Here is an 18,745-nt window from a genome sequence, read left to right as displayed (position 1 = left end):
AGTGTTATCCGACTACGCTCCTGCGCTAGGATAAAGTGTTATCCGACTACGCTCGTGCGCTAGAATAAAGTGTTATCCGACTACGCTCCTGCGCTAGGATAGTTTTATCCGACTACGCTCATGCGCTAGGATAAAGTGTTATCCAACTATGCTCGCGCGCTAGGATAAAGTATTACCCGACTACACTCGTGCATAGGTCAGTTAAGGTATTCCATTGTGAAAAGGTTTATTGCAATATTATGGTGTGTAGTACGGGCACATTCTCGATGCCTGACATTAAGAGGTTTATCCAGCACAAAATATGTTACAAAATAAAAAAAACTATAGTCCCCACCATTACAGTGCTGACGCTGAAGAGGTGCCCCTGGCCTTAGTTTACATGTGGCTGGCACGTGGCCAGTGAAGCCGATCACTGGCCACATCAGTCATGTACAATGGCATCATGCCCGCTATCATTGATTACAAGTGGCTGGCACAGACTGCCCACCAGTTACCAAAGACATAGGGGCCACTAGGGCATCATCTCTACATCTTGTGGGAAAAGAAGAGGTAAATTGTGTTTTTTTTGGTTCCATCAGTTATTGAGAAAGCTGGCTAGCCTATTGAACTGGTTACGATACAAAGTGGTCTATGAGAGAGGCTGGAGAATGAAAGCTGAGGTCTGACAGCCGCCAAGGAGCGAGCTGATGCCAGCTCTTCTGCACTATATACACGTGCTCCATATCTAGGCCTAGTGAAGCCATAAGTCACAGATCATGCAGGATGAGGCCATTATACATGGTACAGATATTGAATATATTGCAGTGCTATCCATATTCATTTACTAGGAACAATAAAAGGCACAAAGTATGGCGAGTGGCTGAGGTGAACCGATGAGATCACATTACACGTTGGCCAGCCTAAAGTGGTTGTCTACCTTTTTGGAAATTTTTTTTTTTTTTGCAACCAAAATGCATGTATTGTGATGTAAAAAAAAAACTATTTACACAGGATGTGTTTGCAATGTGTGCCTTCCTGAGCGCCTCTGTTGTGCTGTGTATTGCTGGCTGTAGAATTAATTCATGGAGAATCCGTCAGTGAGCTCACCATGACGTTGGACAGGAAGTTTGCAGCTTTTATCTGTCTTTTTTTTTCCTTATCTCCTCTCATATGATTTAGGACCATAGACCACATCAAAAAGTTGAACAGAGGGCCTCTAAAGCAAAAAACTATGCAACATTTTAATGAAATCTAATTGCAAAAATTGTTTTTTTAGCTCTAAATATATGCATTTATGCAAAAAAAAAAGGCCCCAAAATATTGTGAACCACTTTAACTAAACTGAACAACACGTGAATAATCTTACAAAAAATAAAATACAGAGCAAAAAACAGTTTGATGAACAGTGGATTATTTAATGCTAACTGCATATGTGCTTTTCTATAGTTGTGGGCGTCCACAGTACTCAATCATGTGTCAAATCTTCACGTTGCTCCACGTATCTAGCACTCAATTTCGCCTTTCAAAATCATCATACAGTGTTCACTAAAATGAACGACTATAAATCCACACACACTGGGGGCACTACTGCACCCAGCATTCATACATTGCCCCCAACCTTACAATGCACATCTGTACAAAGATATTCCCTATATAATTAAAACAAGGGCATATACATATAATTATTCTCTTAGTCCCTGTGATGTAAAACCGTTATCTGCTGGGTACGGACCTACTCGCTTCCTGGCAGTGTTCACATTTAGTGCACTTACTGTATAACCGGTCATGCCCCCCTCCCCGCACACTCCCTGCTCTACATACAGTCGCTTCCCCATACGTAACAGTAATAGGTAGGATATGTGACAATGCGCCAGACCTGTGGACACCTCAATTTGAGCTATATGACCTTGTACCACTGTCTAGAAGGTTGGAGGAATCCCCATTTCTAATAACATATTAACAATATTAATAACAAGTTGTATAAAATTCTGTGATTCACATATAAAATGGAGCAGTTTTGTGGTGAAAGGTGGAGACTCGGCGATGTCACTTGTCGGTGTGAGTGATATCCATCTCCGTGATTAAGAGTCAGTGCATTAACCTGCAGAAAGAATACAAAACGTTATTGGAATGACTAAAATAAAAGTAATATATGCTGTATGTATATCAGGGTATAGGAGGGGGATGAGGACGCAGAGGCACGGCACACAGACAAGAACATCACGGAATAGGCCATGTCTACATGTGCAGTAGGTTAGCAAGGATAGCCAACACCGAATGTATCCACAGGTCTCCACTGAGACAACAGATGCCAAAAATAAAATAAGTGTCCTTGGTGAATCTACAGTGGCATACATGATGTGTATGACGTGGACGCCTATGCACGGGGTGAGTGCATGGTCCATTTATCAGATTACATGACAGTAGACGAGCAGATCTCTCACCGTTACTCTCCGACGCTGTTGCGCATTGCAGCCTCTTCTCGCAGAGCGGCCATGGCAAGTCGCAAGTGTTCTTTCAGCTGGTCAATTTCGCGTTCTGACCGAGATTTGATGTTATTAAGTTCTACATAAATATCTTTGTATTTTTCTGATGCGTATCTCTTATCCTAGAAGGGAAGAAAAATAGATTTTTGAGGACACATACTACTTCTATGACAAATTTTGCCCAAAACAGAAAATTAGATAGTACGGCAATATCCAGAGTTTAACAGTTATGCTTTACAAACAGAGATACAGAGATACTAACCATTTGTGTAACAGTGCAGCCACAATGATAACAACCTTTGCATTAAAACAGTGTGGCCAAAAGTGTGGTGCACAGTTACGCCTCTTTATTAACATATTGGGGTCCTTCCCCTGCTTCTGATCAACAGTGCTCGCTTCCCAGAGATTTTACAGCAAGTACAAAACTCCACTGTTCTTGTTAATAGCATTGGGAGACACAGCACTGTGGCATGTATTTGAACACTCCCAGAAGGGAAGGAAAAAGACACCAGGAGACCATGCAGGCTGCCCAGCAGACAGCGGCCTTTAGCATCCTACACCCCACGCTGGCATCTTGTAGAATTTGACAAAGGTGTGGACAGTGGCCCAGGTGACAGCCTTGAAAACCGGAGACAAAGAGGCCTGATGCCTGACTGCCCAGAAGGCCCCACCAGCCTGGATGGATAAGCTATAAGATATAAGGCCTGAGATTTCGGTTAGCCTACAACTATGGCCTTGCCAATCCATTTGGACATGGTTGTCTTGGAGGCCGACAGGCCCTTGTGTGACCTATCAGGGATCAGGAAGAGATAATTGAACACAGGAAGGCTTCAGTAACTGAAAAATTTGATCTGTTCAGGGTCATTTGGACGTCATGGTGCAAAGAAGACTCCTGGGAATGAGACTCCAAAAGGATGAGAGTATGATGCTCTCATTGATATGGAAGAAAAGAAAGTTTATAAAAACAATAAGGGTGAAAGACCAACGTGTCCTGATTGAGAACAAGGAAGAGTCACCCTCCATGTAAAGAACCCTGCAGAGAGGCTAAAAAAAAAACGAGAGAGAGAGACTCCCAGAGTGCAGCCAGAACAAGGATGAGGTACCAAGGGCCCACAGGATGCCTGCGTGGATGGCCGCAATGTGCCAGCCCAAAATGAAGGTCTTCACCAGCTTATAAAAATCCAGCATATGCTGATAAAGTATGGAAAGGGCAAAAAAAGTGTCCCTTTGGGGAGGCAAGGCTGAGGCCTATACACATGCCAAACTGAAGAAAAGGAAGGTATTCTAGAAGTGAAGAAAACCAAGTGATGGAAGGCCCTCTGTTCACATTAGCGAGGTGCAGAGGTAAACCTTGGCAGATTGCAGCTTACAAGCCCTCAGCTCATTCTACACAACAAAGTCAGACAGACCCTTGGATCTCAGAACCTTAGTTTTACCAGCCACACTTAAAACGCAGCTGAAGTAAACAATGGACATTGTGAAAGAAGGTCATAATGAGAAGGAAAAGGCCATGGAGCATCTGTGACCAACTAAATAAGGTCGGAGAGCAATGCCAAGCCAAGCGAGTCCAGTGCCAAAAATCACTGCAACGTATTCCACCTTTATCCACTAGCGAAAGTGGGAAAGCAGTGAAAAAGAAGGAGAAGATAGAGCAGACATAACTCTGTCCCCTCCATGGATCTCAGACCTGCGACAAAAGGTTGAGGCCTTGTGATTGAGCCAGAATGGCGCTGGCAGCTGGGTCATCTGTCTGGATGCTGGTTGTGGAAAAGAAGAGTTCCGGGACAGGTGAAAAGAACCAGAAAAGGAGCCTACAGGAATGCAGATACAGCCTGAAAGATAACCCGAGAAAATAAGCATCTGCCCCAGTAACTAGCGCAAAAGTGTTCAAGATTATAAAGCTGCACTCTGTCCATCCCCGAGCAATGGAGGGGGTGGAGGGAAGTTACACACCGCCGTGAGAATGAAATGATGATTGCAGACTAGCTACAAGTAAGGGTATGTGCACACGTCAGGATTTCTTGCAGAAATTTTCCTGACAAAAACCGGACATTTCTGCCAGAAATCCGCATGCATTTTTTTTTCGCGTTTTTTTTCCAAATGCATAGACAAGCGGGAAAAACGCGGAAAATCCGCAAAATTAATGAACATGCTGCTTTTTTTTTACCGCGATGCGTTTTTTTCGCAGAAAAAAAACGCATCATGTGCACAAAACATGCGGAATGCATTCTAAATGATAGAATGCATAATGTATGCGTTTTTAATGAGTTTTTATAGCGTTTTTATCGCGAAAAAACCCAAAAAACCTGAACGTGTGCACATACCCTAAAGCCGGGGTCTCAACTAGTTAAGCCATCAAGCCGTGTGGCACCCCTGGTGTGTTAGTCATTAAGTGGGTTGGGGGGACCAGTGGGACTCTGGTGACCACTGAAGATCCCATGAAGTGTCACAAAAATATGTTGAAACACCCAAAAAAATGGCATCAGAGAAGAAGCAAGAAAGTGTTTACATTTAAAAACAAACCAAAAAAAAATCTAAAAAGGCTGTAAAACTGCAGAGAAGGGTGGGCTAGAGGGAACAAAGATAAAAGGAGATCCCCAGGAGGAATAACAATCAAAACCCATGGAGGCGAGGGTGAGGATTACATATAGGAGAATTATGCTCATCCATTCGGCATCTTCGGAAGCCCACAAGGTCACTCCTTGGGTGGCCTCTCACTATCGGGTGGACAAGACCCCCTGAAGAAGGATTTTGATCTAAAATGCGCATCTGGGTGTCCTCTGTACTTGGACCAGCGGGCCTTAAAGGTATACTACCAATATTATTCCACTTGGATTTTATTGTACCTTTGCATTTTTTACACAATTTTTTTTCCCATACCGTAATTAATCTTATCCACTTGGTTTGGGGTTTCTCACTTATTGGCAATAAGTATTGTTTGCATTCTCTATTCATTTTTGCACTTTTTTTATACGATATACTTTACCCTTTTAGCTATATATATATATATATATATATATATATATATATATATATACACACACACATATATATACACACACACATATACATACACACACACACATATACACACACACACTAGATGGTGGCCTGATTCTAACACATTAGGTGTCCTAGAATATGCATGTCCACGTAGTATATTGCCCAGTCACGTAGTATTTTGCCCAGTCACGTAGTATAATGCTCCATGCAGTTATGGCCCCATAGATACTCCATATAATGCTCCATGCAGTTATGGCCCCATAGATGCCCCATATAATGCTCCATGCAGTTATGGCCCCATAGATGCTCCATATAATGCTCCATGCAGTTATGGCCCCATAGATACTCCATATAATGCTCCATGCAGTTATGGCCCCATAGATGCCCCATATAATGCTCCATGCAGTTATGGCCCCATAGATGCTCCATATAATGCTCCATGCAGTTATGGCCCCATATAATGCTCCATGCAGTTATGGCCCCATAGATGCCCCATATAATGCTCCATGCAGTTATGGCCCCTTATAATGCTCCATGCAGTTATGGCCCCATATAATGCTCCATGCAGTTATGGCCCCATAGATGAACCATATAATGCTCCATGCAGTTCTTTATGGCCCCATAGACGCTCCATACAGCATTGTGCCACATGTAATGCTGCTGCTGCAATAAAAAAAAAATTAAAAAATCACATACTCACCTCTCGTCGCTGCTCCTCAGCGTCCCGTCTCTCCGCACTGACTGTTCAGGCAGAGAGCGGCGAGCACACTAATAACGTCATTGCGCCCTCTGACCTGCACAGTCACTGCAGAGGACGGGAAGACGGAGCGGCGCCCGGCGAATGGAACGCGGACAGGTGAATATGAAATACTCACCTGCTCCTGGCACTCCTGACGCTGTCCCTGCCTGTCCCATGGTATCGCAGCTTCTTCGCACCTGCGCGAGAAGGACCTGCCATGACGTCACGGTCACATGACCGTGACGTCATGGCAGGTCCTTCTCGCGCAGGGCCTGTGATGACGTCGCGGTCACATGACCGTGACGTCATGGCAGGTCCTTCGCGCATACCATCCTTGCCACCGGAAGCTGCCGGCGGAAGGTGAGTATATAATGATTTTTTATTTTTTTTATTATTTTTAAACGTTAGATTTTTTTAAACTATTAACGCTGCATAGGCAGCATCAATAGTAAAAACTTGGTCACACAGGGTTAATAGCGGCGGTAACGGAGTGAGTTACCCGCGGCATAACGCGGTCCGTTACCGCTGGCATTAACCCTGTGTGAGCGGTGACTGTAGGGGAGTAGGGAGGGACTAATCGGACTGTGGCCGTCGCTGATTGGTCGCGGTATATTATATATTTTACACACACATACTCGAGTATAAGCCGACCCCCCTAATTTTGCCACAAAAAACTGGGAAAACTTAATGACTCTAGTATTAGCCTAGGGTGGAAAATGCAGCAGCTACCGGTAAATGTCAAAAGTAAAAATAGATACCAATAAAAGTAAAATTAATTGAGACATCAGTAGGTTAAGTGTTTTTGAATATCCATATTGAATCAGGAGCCCCATATAATGCTCCATAAAGTTTATGATGGCCCCATAAGATGCTCCATATTAAAATATGCCCCATATAATCCTGCATAAAGGTTAATAATGGCCCCATAAGATGCTCCATAGACACATTTGCCCTATATAATGCTGCACAAATGTTGATTATGGCACCATAAGATGCTCCATAAAGATATTTGCCCCATATAGTGCTGCACAAACCTTGATTATGGCCCCATAAGCTGCTCCATACAGACACTCGCCCCATATAATGCTCCACAAACGTTAATTATGGCCCCATAAGATGCTCCATAAAGACATTTGCCCCATATAGTGCTGCACAAACGTTATGGCCCCATAAGATGCTCCATACAGACACTTGCCCCATTTGCTGTGACTAAAAAAAAAAAAAAAAAAAAAAATCACATACTCACCTCTGTCGCTCAGGCCCCCGGCACTTTCAATATTCACCCGACTTCATTCCGGCGCCGCTCCATCTTCAGCGTTTTCTGCACTGACGTTCAGGCAGAGGGCGCGCACTAACCACGTCATCGCGCCCTCTGACCTGAGCGTCACTGCAGAAGACGCTGAAGATGGAGCGGTGCCAGAACTAGGAAGAGGTGAATATCGCGCAGCGCTCCCCTCCCGGTTATACTCACCTGCTCCTGGCGCGGTGCAGTCCCTGCTTCCCCGGCGCCGCAGCTTCTTCCTGTATTGAGCGGTCACTGTTACCACTCATTACAGTAATGAATATGCGGCTCTACCCCTATGGGAGGTGGAGCCGCATATTAATTACTGTAATGAGCGGTACCATGTGACCGCTCAGTACAGGAAGAAGCTGCGGCGCCGGGGAAGCAGGGACCGCGCCAGGAGCAGGTGAATATAATTAGACAGCCCCCGCTCCCCCTCCCCTGCCGACCCCTGGGTATGACTCGAGTATAAGCGGAGAGGGGGACTTTCAACCCAAAAAAATGGGCTGGAAATCTCGGCTTATACTCGAGTATATACGGGGGGTGTGTGTGTGTGTGTGTGTGTGTGTGTGTGTGTGTGTGTGTGTGTGTGTGTGTGTGTGTGTGTGTGTGTGTGTATTTTATTTCTTTATTTTTGGAACGTACACATGTGCATCACCCCCATTTTTGGTATTTTTTTATATATTTTATTTTCCATTATTTTTCTTTTTTTTGATAACACATATGGTTTCTATTTAACTTTGTTTCCTTGGGATCTGCTGTAATTTTAATATTTTTATATGGAATATTTTAACTACTGTGTTTATGTACTCCAAGTACGAGCACATCTTTGCTTTAGTGCTACTATTTACCACTGTTGTCTAATAAAGGTATTTTATTTTAACAAAAATTGCATTTGTACTTTTTTGACCATTAGTTCGAGTTGGTTTCTTTTTGTTTTTTCTTTAATCTTGAATGGTCTTCCATTAGTCCATTTAGCCACTTTATATCATACATTATTTTTTTATGCATACATTATAAATACTTTTCCATTTTTTATATATAGTTATTGCTACGTTCAGTTTACTTTACATCTACAACATACAGAAGACCTGATACAGATCAAGTCTTCATCTACAGACACTAGGTTAACCTTAGCTGCCTTTTGTCTGACAAAAGATTATAGCCCACCAGGCGGCACAGCCAACAGTTTATTTCTACCTGGCGATGAGCCTCTTAGTGGTGGGGCGTATACCCACATGTGTCTTCCAGAGCGATTAATAAGAAATCTGGTTCTAACTAGCAGAAAAAAATACATGTGATATATTCTCTTTAACATCCAAATGTCTTATGTCAGCTAGTGGTTTAGGTCCCGAGTGACATTTTGACTGTCACGACTGTTGTTAGGTGTCCCGGGACCAGGGGCTCCTTCCGTGTCCCGGGACCAGGGGCTCCTTCCCTGTCCCCAACGCTAGGGGCGCCCTAGCTCGCCCTGTTCTTCGGATTTTCTGATGGTGAAGACGCCGGGGCCACGTACCTTGCCTTAGCTCCTGAATCCGCCCTTAGTCTGTACCTTTTCCCCACGCAGGAAAGAGGGAAGTAGTAGTGTACCGTAATACATAGTTACATAGTTATTAAGGTTGAAGGAAGACTTTACGTCCATCTAGTTCAACCCATAGCCTAACGTGCCCTAACATGTTGATCCAGGGGAAGGCAAAAAAAAACCATGTGGTAAGAGTAAGCTCCACCATGGGGAAAAAAATTCCTTCCCGACCCCACATACGGCAATCAGACTAGTTCCCTGGATCAACGCCTTATCAAGGAATCTAATATATATACCCTGTAACATTATACTTTTCCAGAAAGGTATCCAGTCCCCTCTTAAATTTAAGCAATGATACATAGTAATACACCAACCAGACTAACAAGGTGATATGAACAGGATTAAAGGAAAATACCAATCATACAAATATACTCATACAAACAGAGGTAAACACAAGGAAGTGGAGGGTGGGGTTAAACCAAAGTAGGAGAAGAAAGGAAATCACACCCTCAAAACCTAGCAACAGTCACAGATAAATCCACCAAATGCCTTCTCCAATAACAGCCATCAACAACTTCCAGCCATGCAGCATAAGCCATCTCTGACAATGAGTGCTAGCCAGGACCCAGATTATATAGGAGATGGGAATGGCTAACAGTGCACAGCTGAGCCTTAACGCCCCTGGAGCTCTCAACTGAGCAGATTAACCCCTGCACTGCTAAAAGAAACTTACACCATTTAATATGAAGGTGAAGTGCTTCTAATCAGTACAGGAGTAGGAGAAATCAGACGCTGCGATCTTCTGGCTCCTCTATGTTGCGGTAAACCCGTGACATTGACAATGCTGAAATACCCTATTACTTCTGCAGTCTGTCAGGAGCAGGTCACTTTATCACCACTTCCATCTTTATTTTTTCCAAACTTCATAGTGCTTAGTAAGCGATATGTAGTAAATGGAAGCAGTGGCAATGCCCATGGCTCTATGGGAACTGGCACTGGGGGTCTTGATGGCATAGAAGAACAGCTTCGTGTTAGCAGACCCAGATCAGATTTACCACTGACTTATGAGAAATTTGTCATTCCTGATAACAACATGACTACATAGAGGAAAAAAAGGATATAATACAAGCTCTGAGCACAAATATGCATAAAAGTCACAAGCAGCATTTTAATATATTACAGGTACAGTAGCCCTGCATTGTTCCATAGTGTTTAGATGTAAATATGGTGGTCTGGGTGGGTTGCAATAGGCAGATATATAGACAACTTCCCTTTTTAAATCACTCTCAGCAAGTATTTTTTCTGGTATCTATATCTATTACCAATTTTACAACAATAACACAATTACATAAATGTCTTACTTTCTGCATGTTCTGGACATCTTCACGGAGACAGGAGATTTCTTTTCTTAAATATTGCAACTCATTCTCTTTCACTCGAAGTAAAACCTAAAATTGAAGCACTTCGGTTAGAGAAACATGCACAAAAATAATTAATGAAACAAAAAAAAAAAATAAATAAATAAAAAAAAAAAGAATCACTCAAATGGCCCATGCTAGAAAATATTCCAGAAATATCAGACAATGGAAACCAATGTGCCAGATGTTAACAATGAATTGGGTCTGTATGTATGTATGTATGTATGTATGTATGTATGTATGTATGTATGTATGTATGTATGAACGCACATACACATACATACATATACACACAGACAAATGTCCATCAATACTAGATGAAAAGTCGAATACATGGACAGTTGTGGCTACATGTGGGACACTAAAGTTTTAGCAGAAGCTATTTTTGCATGTTGTATGCTATGTAGAAACATGGTGGAACGTGATCAATTTTACCATGATTGAGTTTTCATTAAATTTGCTTTAACAGGCACCCCTGAGAGAAGGAGAAACATTTTATTATTATTATTTACCATATATATTTAGAAAATAAAACCCTAAAATACCTTTGATCTGCAAAACTAATTTGTTTTATTTAGGGGGAGAATATTGTGGTTAATTAAAATGGTAATCATCTTCCAGTCCTGGAGTATTAAGGACACACAGCAGGACAAACAATAGCGGGAGGAGCAGCAGCACGGACACATTGACAAGAATGACGTCGGCTGTAGATGGATCTCAGCACATGTGGGATCGAGTGGACTCAGGCAGCTAAAGTGATGAGGAAGAAGGACCGGTGCTTACTGCTGGTGGTGACGGGGGGGGAGTAGAGGAGGATGGTATTATTTAGGGGTACGTGACTGATCTGCTACGGACTACTAGAAATCCTGCAGGGACACAATCCACTCCCACACATTTTGATGTGGAAACGGTTTGGATTTACAGCTCATTTCACAGAGGTGATATCTGCAGCCTTAGTCGCGTGTTTTGCCCCCAGAGAACCTCTGACAAACCCCTGAGAAGGCAGTGTGCCCTGCAGGTTCCACTGCATCAGTAATAGGTACATGACATTCTTCCTTTCTAAAATCAAAGCAAAAGCCGATGTAAGGTTATGTGCACACGGCACTTTTTACAATCAGAATCCGTAGAAAAGGCGATCCAGTACATGAACATAATACACAGCAATGTCAATAGGGTTCTGCTGTATACATATTCCATCTCAAGTCACTTTTTTTTTTTTTTTTTTTTAACTGCATCAAAGTTTGGTGAAAAGCACTGACATTCTCATTCTTTAGGCGGCTTCTAAGATACTGTCTGCACACAGCCTGCGGATTGTGCATCATATTTACACCAGGGTTAGCTATGTGCCTAAAGGAGGCAGTCATAATGTCACGGCTGGTTCTATACACTACACTATGACCTGAATGACTCCTATATATCGGCTGCCCACAGAAAGCATCAATCAAATCATTGTCATTTGTGTCACTTTACAACCTGCCCTGGATAAATGATTGGCGATCTCTTACAGCCCACACATTAATCCCATGTCAAAGTACAACTACTGGAGTGAGACGGACACACATACCGGATGCAGAAACCTCCCGTTTAACCCATTAGGGATGTTGGCCAATTTTGCATTTCTTCAACCTGTGTTGCTTTTGTTTTTCCTCCTTCTCTGTATTTGAAAAACCAGAACTTTTCCATAAACATTGGTTTCCATCCTTATTTCAGACACTGATACGTCAGGACATCACAAGGCCACATACACATGTTGAGTATTGTGGGAGTTTTCGGTATTTGCAAACCCCCCAAATAAGTGGGTAAAAAAAATACAGAAGTGGTGACGTGTTTCTATTATATTTTTTCTTCAATTGTTCCTCTCCTGGTTTTGGCTACAAATACTGAGGTAAAAATTCACCAAATACTCAAACATGTGCATGTGGCCTAAGGGCGTATTCATGCTGAGTTTTTTGTGCAGTATTTGAAGCAGAAACTCTCCAAAAACCAAAAGGACTTCAGCTCTCCTATCAAACTAGTGGTTTATGGAAAGTTTCTGCTTTAAAAACTCAGCAAAAAAACAAATAAATACACTTTTCACTAGCCTCACATAGCATTATGATGCAGGAAGGAATACATTTTTCATTAACCCTCACCCCCAAAAATTCATAAGAAATGTAAGTGTATTTTGTAAGACAAACTAATGCAGGAGTATAACAAAACTCCGCCATAAGCAGAAGCGTGCAAATTGCTATGTTAAACAAATCAACCATGATCCTTCAACCCATGCTAGTGCAGTCACCTCCAGCTCGGCACTGTTCCTCTCTCCTGCTTGTAACCGTCCCTCACTTGGCCCATTACCAGCCATAAAGGTCCGCAATTTTGAGATTTCTTCTGAAAGCCGGTTGTTTAATTCCTAAAATTAAAATAAATGATACACAATTTAAAAAATACCAAATAACTTTACATTGCATGAGGCAATTTGAAAAAAAACAAAAAACGTATGGAGTAGAATTAGGCTACTTTCACACTAGCGTCGGTACGGGCCCGTTGCAGTGAGTCGGCCCGACGTACCGACGCATGCTGTGTAAAAAAAGCACAACGGGGGCAGCGGATGCAGTTTTTCAACGCATCTGCTGCCCCATTGTAATGTCCGGGGAAGAGGGGGCGGAGTTCCGGCCGCGCATGCACGGTCAGAAATGGAGAACACGACGCATAAAAAAACGTTACATGTAACTTTTTTTGTGCCGACGGTCCGCCAAAACACGACGCATCCATCGCACGACGGATGCGACGTGTGGCCATACGTCACAATGTGTCGCTAATGTAAGTCTATGGGGAAAAAACACATCCTGCAGACAACTTTGCAGGATGCGTTTTTTCTCCTAAATGACGCATTGCAACGTATTCCAAACGACGCTAGTGTGAAAGTAGCCTTAGTAAGTCAATTACACTGACTTGCAAAAGTATTCACACCTCTTGGCTTTTTACCTATTTGCTACATTACAACCTGTGTTGATCTGATATGGGTGTGATGCATCAGCAATACATAGTCTAAGTTGATGAAGTCAGAAAAATCGAAGCATAAATTATATTCAAGGGATCAAATAAGTAAAAATTGTCATGTGCATATGTATTCATATTCATGATTAAGGGTGCTTAGTCACCAGAAACGCATTGATATCGCATTTTATCTACTGTTTACGGTGATGTTTTTATCCTCTATTGAGCACATTTTCTAGAGAATAAAGCAGCAGATGACATGGCTCCCCAAACCATCACTGATTGTGGAAACTTTACACTGGACCTCAAGCAGCTTGGATTGTGGCCTCTCCACTATTCCTCCAGACTCCGGGACCTTGATTTCCAATGTCTAGTGTGAAGTTTCCACAATCAGTGATGGTTTGGGGAGCCATGTCATCTGCTGGTGTAGGTCCACTGTGTTTTATCAAGACCGAAGTCAGCACAGCCGTCTACCAGGATATTTTAGAGCACTTCATGCTTCCATCTGCCGACAAGCTTATTAGAGATGGAAATTTCATTCTCCAGCAGGACTTGGCCCCTGTCCACACTGCCAAAAGTACCAATACCTGGTTTTAAAACAACAGTATCACTGTGCTTGATTGGCAGCAAACTCACCTGACCTGAACCTCATAGAGAATCTCTGTGTTATTGTCACGAGGAAGATGAGAGACACCAGACCCAACAATGCAGACGAGCTAAAGGCTGCTATCAAAGCATCCTGGGCTTCCATAACACCTCAGCAGTGTCACAGGCTGATCGCCTCCATGTCCCGACCAAGTATTGAGGGCATTTACTGAACATACATTTCAGTAGGCCAACATTTCGGATTTTAAAATCATTTTTCAAGCTGGTGTTATAAAGTATTCTAATTTACTGAGATAATGATTTTTTGGTATTCAGTGGCTGTAAGCCATAATCATCAACATTAACAGAAATAAACACTTGAAATAGATCACTCTGTTTGGAATGACTCTATATAATATGAGTTTCACTTTTTGTGTTCAATTACTGAAATAACTTATCTTTTTGATGATATTCTAATTTTGTGAGATGCACCTGTATATCTCTATATAAGATTGCTTTGTTTCTAAACATAACTTTAAATGACAGAATTTCTGTAAGTAAAAGCTGATGTTAAAAGCGCATTGCATAGGAATGCTAGGTGAGAAAAATCACATTGTATTTGCATGACACTCGTCCTACTTTTCTGGATCAACATCAGTGCGATTTATTTTTTTCTTTCTTCCCTTTACACAGAAAAGAGCCCTTAGTCAAGGGATTCTGATTAGGAATATAATACACGGTGGTGAGAAATATTGTTTAGAGACTACAGCACTTGCCTGATTCTGCCTCAGCAGCTCCTTTACTTCTTGCTGGTATTTTTGCAGTTCTCTGTCTCGCTCTGATGCAGCCTGGTTCAATGCTCCAATCTCTAAGCACTTTTGTGAGTAACGTTCGGACAAAGTCTGCAGCTCCCGCCTTAGTGCTTCCATATCAGACCTGCCCGGAGGATAAAAGAGAAAAAAAAGAAAACCTATAAGCAACCTACATGACATTTTGACGCCATAATGCATCACTTGGCAAAGCACACTAAACATGCATGGATGAGGAGCTGCTGTGTCCAAAAGAACAAATAAAATCATTGCTTGTAGCAAATGCGCGTGTTCACACGTTGCGTTTTTCAAGAGGAAAAAAAATGTTGTGTTTTACTGTACCAGCAGAGTGAATGAGATTTCACAGGTTGCTTATTCTTTTCTTGTAGATTTGAAGCAGTTTCATATCTGCAGCATGTCAATTTTTTAAACTTTTTTTTTTGCAGTGTTTTTTACCCATTCAAATGAATGGGGAAAAAAAAAATACATAAAAAAGGCACACAAAGTATTTGCAACAGAGATGTCTGCATTAAAAGCGCTGTCGTCTACTCCCTTCTGTACTGAAAACAAGTTTCTTGCAGGAAACATGTACAATAAATGAGCTTTGATGTATTTTTTTTGCATGAGTTTTTGATGCATTTTTCCCCATTCATTTGACTGGGTGAAAAATGCTGCAAAAAAGCTGAAAGAATTTACGCTGCAGATATGAAACTGCAAGTAAAAAGTAAGCAGCGTGTACATGACACTTCAGAAAGTTCATTCACTTTGCTGAGACGGTAAAACTTTTTACGTGGCAAACACATGTGGAAAACCAAGGCAAAAACGCAATGTGTGAACATGCCTTGGGAAAAAAAAGCACAACCCATCTAGGCAACTTCACTCCCCCCATTTATTCCCATTATGATATCTTTGGGATGATCCCTTTCAGATGGTCCTCTCCTGCTATGTGGCGGTATTAGTTTATGGTTTCTCAGTCTTCTGTCCATCATGGTGTAAATACTTATGTTCTAATTTTGGGAACAACTTCTTCGCTGCACCCAGTGTACAGGTCATAGTGTAAAAATATGATGTCTGGACGCTTTGATGGAACAGTTTTCTCTTTGCCGGTACTTTTTATTTTTATGTATCAACATGTTCTCCATCTTTGATTGTAAATGATGGTCCGCTATATCTATGATGAAATTTATAAGGTCCATAGATGGAAAAGGGAAGTGGGGACGGGGGGAGCGTGTTATTTATTTGTGATTGTTATAGTAAGAAAAAGGAAAATTAAAAAAAAAAAAAAATGTATCCAATTAAAAAAAAAAAAAGTGATGTCACAAATCTACATGTTAAATCAAAATAAAAAAAACAAACAAATAAGAAGAGCCTACTGGTGCTGCCGCCGGAGCATCTCATTGGTTGAGGAGCCGCCATGTTGGAATGTCCGAGCTTTCTCCACTTCTCTTTGTAGTTCTTCCTTGTGAGCAGCCCGTATAGCTTCAATCACTGTGGAAGAGCAAAGAGGATACTAAAAATCTACACATTACCTGCAGAATTAGCAACGCACGTCAGCCATCAGTCTGGGGATCGGGGTCCAGCTGCTGGGTCCACTATGCCCGGACTAAAGCCATAGTGATGGAGCCTCTCAATAAGGAGAATACAAACACTTGCACCATTTGTCTGTACATAATGGTCGGAGTTTTTCCCAAAATTTTACACTAGGATTCTGTAAACATCCAGCCGCAATCTGATTCCTTGGCTGCTTGCAGACACTATGTAGCAGGTGGGTACATGCGGCGATTTTACAATAGCGGCTTTCAATTCCATATTGATTAACAGAAGAAGGACTTTCATTACATTGCAGACGAGCTCTGACAATTCATCAAAGAGAGTAGTGTTAGCAGAACGGGCGAAGAAATATCCCCGGCACCAACATCCATTACTGTACTGCGCCATACCAGATGCCGTGGCTGCGGTCTCCTCCGCTAACAGCTGATCCTTCTCCTGCCGCAGTCTCTGGATCTCCCATTCATGGTGTCTCTGGAGTTCGGATAAAAGCTGCTTGTGCGAGTTCTCCATCTGAGAGAGGCTGTGCTCACAGGCCTCCTGCAATACAGAGTAAAGGGAATGTGTGCTTACAACATTATTGCTGTTAGACGTGATGCACATGTATCAGAGTCCTAAAATCAAGCAAATATTGGATGTTTGGATGCAAATTGCTAGAAATAGAGAGCCTGTTACGTGACTCATGCTGCCCAAATCTTGAGCAGCACGAATCAGAGATTTTGGTATCTCTACTCTTAGGTTTGTCACATTCATTCTCGCTTTAGGAGAAAGCTATGCAGAAGTGTGAACTTTTACTTCTTTGCATATTTCTTATTTCTGCCATTAGGTGGCGCCATTACCTGCAACAACAGTTGGAGGGCATTTCTGTGCAGTGTGGATAATGGGAGCCATAACCAGGGCATGACCATCAGTGACCAGGGGCATGACACTCAGGGCACAGGCTAACCTTTCTGGTAACTAAACTCTTCTACTAGATTACTTCTACTACATACTTAGGCAGTTAACTGGTTCATGCAGCTTTACATGAACACCCGAGCCTTACACTATGGCTGGTCCAAATAACTAAAGCAATTGTTACCATCCACCTCTCGTGTCTCCCCTTTTCCTCATAGGATGTAAGCTTGCGAGCAGCAGGGCCCTCATTCCTCCTGGTATCTGTTTTGAACTGTGATTTCTGTTATGCTGTAATGTCTATTGTCTGTACAAGTCCCCTCTATAAGTTGTAAAGCGCTGCGGAATATGTTGGCGCTATATATATACAATTATTATTATTATTAGATTCTACTTGGGAGAATTCATTTCTTTGAATATTCATACAAAAACTTATCTATAATTGTTTATCATTAATAACTGAGCAAATGTATCATATCAGAAGGTGGACAAGCGCCAAATCATGAACTATTTGCATTTTATAATTGCCGTGACAACTTCTTATGAATGTAAACAAAATAACAAGAAAAAAAAAAAAAAAAAAAAAGTTTATGCCCACCATGATGCGGGAAGACAAAAAAATAAAATAAAATAAAAAAGTTTGCCTAGGTGTGCCAGATTTGATACGCCACGTTCACCCTCTTAAATTTGGTGCAATACAGATCCGGTAGTCTAAACTTGATTTGCAGAAATTAACACTGCTGAAACATTCTCTATTGGGACACGGAAGGGCTGTCCTGCTAAATAGCAGCACAATGTAGGTAGGGTACGAGACCCCCGATTCCAGTGATGTGTCACTTACTTAGGCTGCTTGCTGTCCTGATACAATCAGTTTTCTCTGAGGTACAGCCGTGTATAACCCCGCCCACATCACTGATTGGCCGCTTCCTGTGTACACTGCTAATCAGTGGAAGGGGCGGGGTTACACAGAGCAGAATGACTAGGAGGCACGAGGCGCTTAGTCATGTACTGATAATTTCCTGCTGATAAAAACACTGATTTTATTGAAACAGCAACACACAGCAATGACAAACGACACTATAGTGTTCAAAATGCGTTGCTGCAGTCATTGAGGCCATGAAATTTTTATTTTTACCAATAAATTGAAGCCTTCACGGAAGCTGGGACCTTACCATTTTTTTTTTTTTATATAGTTCTCTTCAAGTAGTCCCTTGGAGTTCGTGCTTCAACACGCTACACACAGGGTGAGCTGGTTTTTCTATTTTTTCTCACAGCCTAGTAATACATCACTGTAATCAGGTTCTCTGTCCCTACATCATGATGCTTTCAGATTACATAGCAAAAAACTGCTGACACATTCCCTTTAATGTATGACTCTTGGAGGGTCCGTATAGTGGGACCCCACTGCAGCAGTGGTCTGCCTGTCTGACCACTACTCTATTCACTTTTTATGGGACTTGTTGACAGACATTTTCCACCAGCCCCATAGAAAAGAATGGAGTGG

General features: G+C 42.1%; 1 protein-coding gene across 3 annotated transcripts in view; it reads right to left on the bottom strand.

The window, feature by feature from the left end:
* Positions 1-941: 941 nt before the first annotated feature.
* Positions 942-18,745, bottom strand: part of TRIOBP (TRIO and F-actin binding protein) — a 55,254-nt gene continuing 37,450 nt past the window's right edge. For all 3 annotated transcript variants that reach the window (XM_077276549.1, XM_077276551.1, XM_077276550.1), the window contains exons 8-14: positions 16,743-16,890; positions 16,176-16,290; positions 14,770-14,929; positions 12,708-12,821; positions 10,373-10,459; positions 2,424-2,587; positions 942-2,080 (exon numbers count right to left, since the gene is read on the bottom strand). In XM_077276549.1, coding sequence (XP_077132664.1) covers positions 2,426-2,587; positions 10,373-10,459; positions 12,708-12,821; positions 14,770-14,929; positions 16,176-16,290; positions 16,743-16,890 — 786 coding nt within the window. In that variant the 3' untranslated portion in view covers positions 942-2,080; positions 2,424-2,425. The remainder of the gene's footprint in view (positions 2,081-2,423; positions 2,588-10,372; positions 10,460-12,707; positions 12,822-14,769; positions 14,930-16,175; positions 16,291-16,742; positions 16,891-18,745) is intronic.

Source organism: Ranitomeya variabilis, chromosome 8, assembly GCF_051348905.1.
Source record: "Ranitomeya variabilis isolate aRanVar5 chromosome 8, aRanVar5.hap1, whole genome shotgun sequence".
In the NCBI taxonomy this organism is placed as follows: domain Eukaryota; kingdom Metazoa; phylum Chordata; class Amphibia; order Anura; family Dendrobatidae; genus Ranitomeya; species Ranitomeya variabilis.
This window is presented reverse-complemented; position numbering and strand designations above follow the sequence as displayed.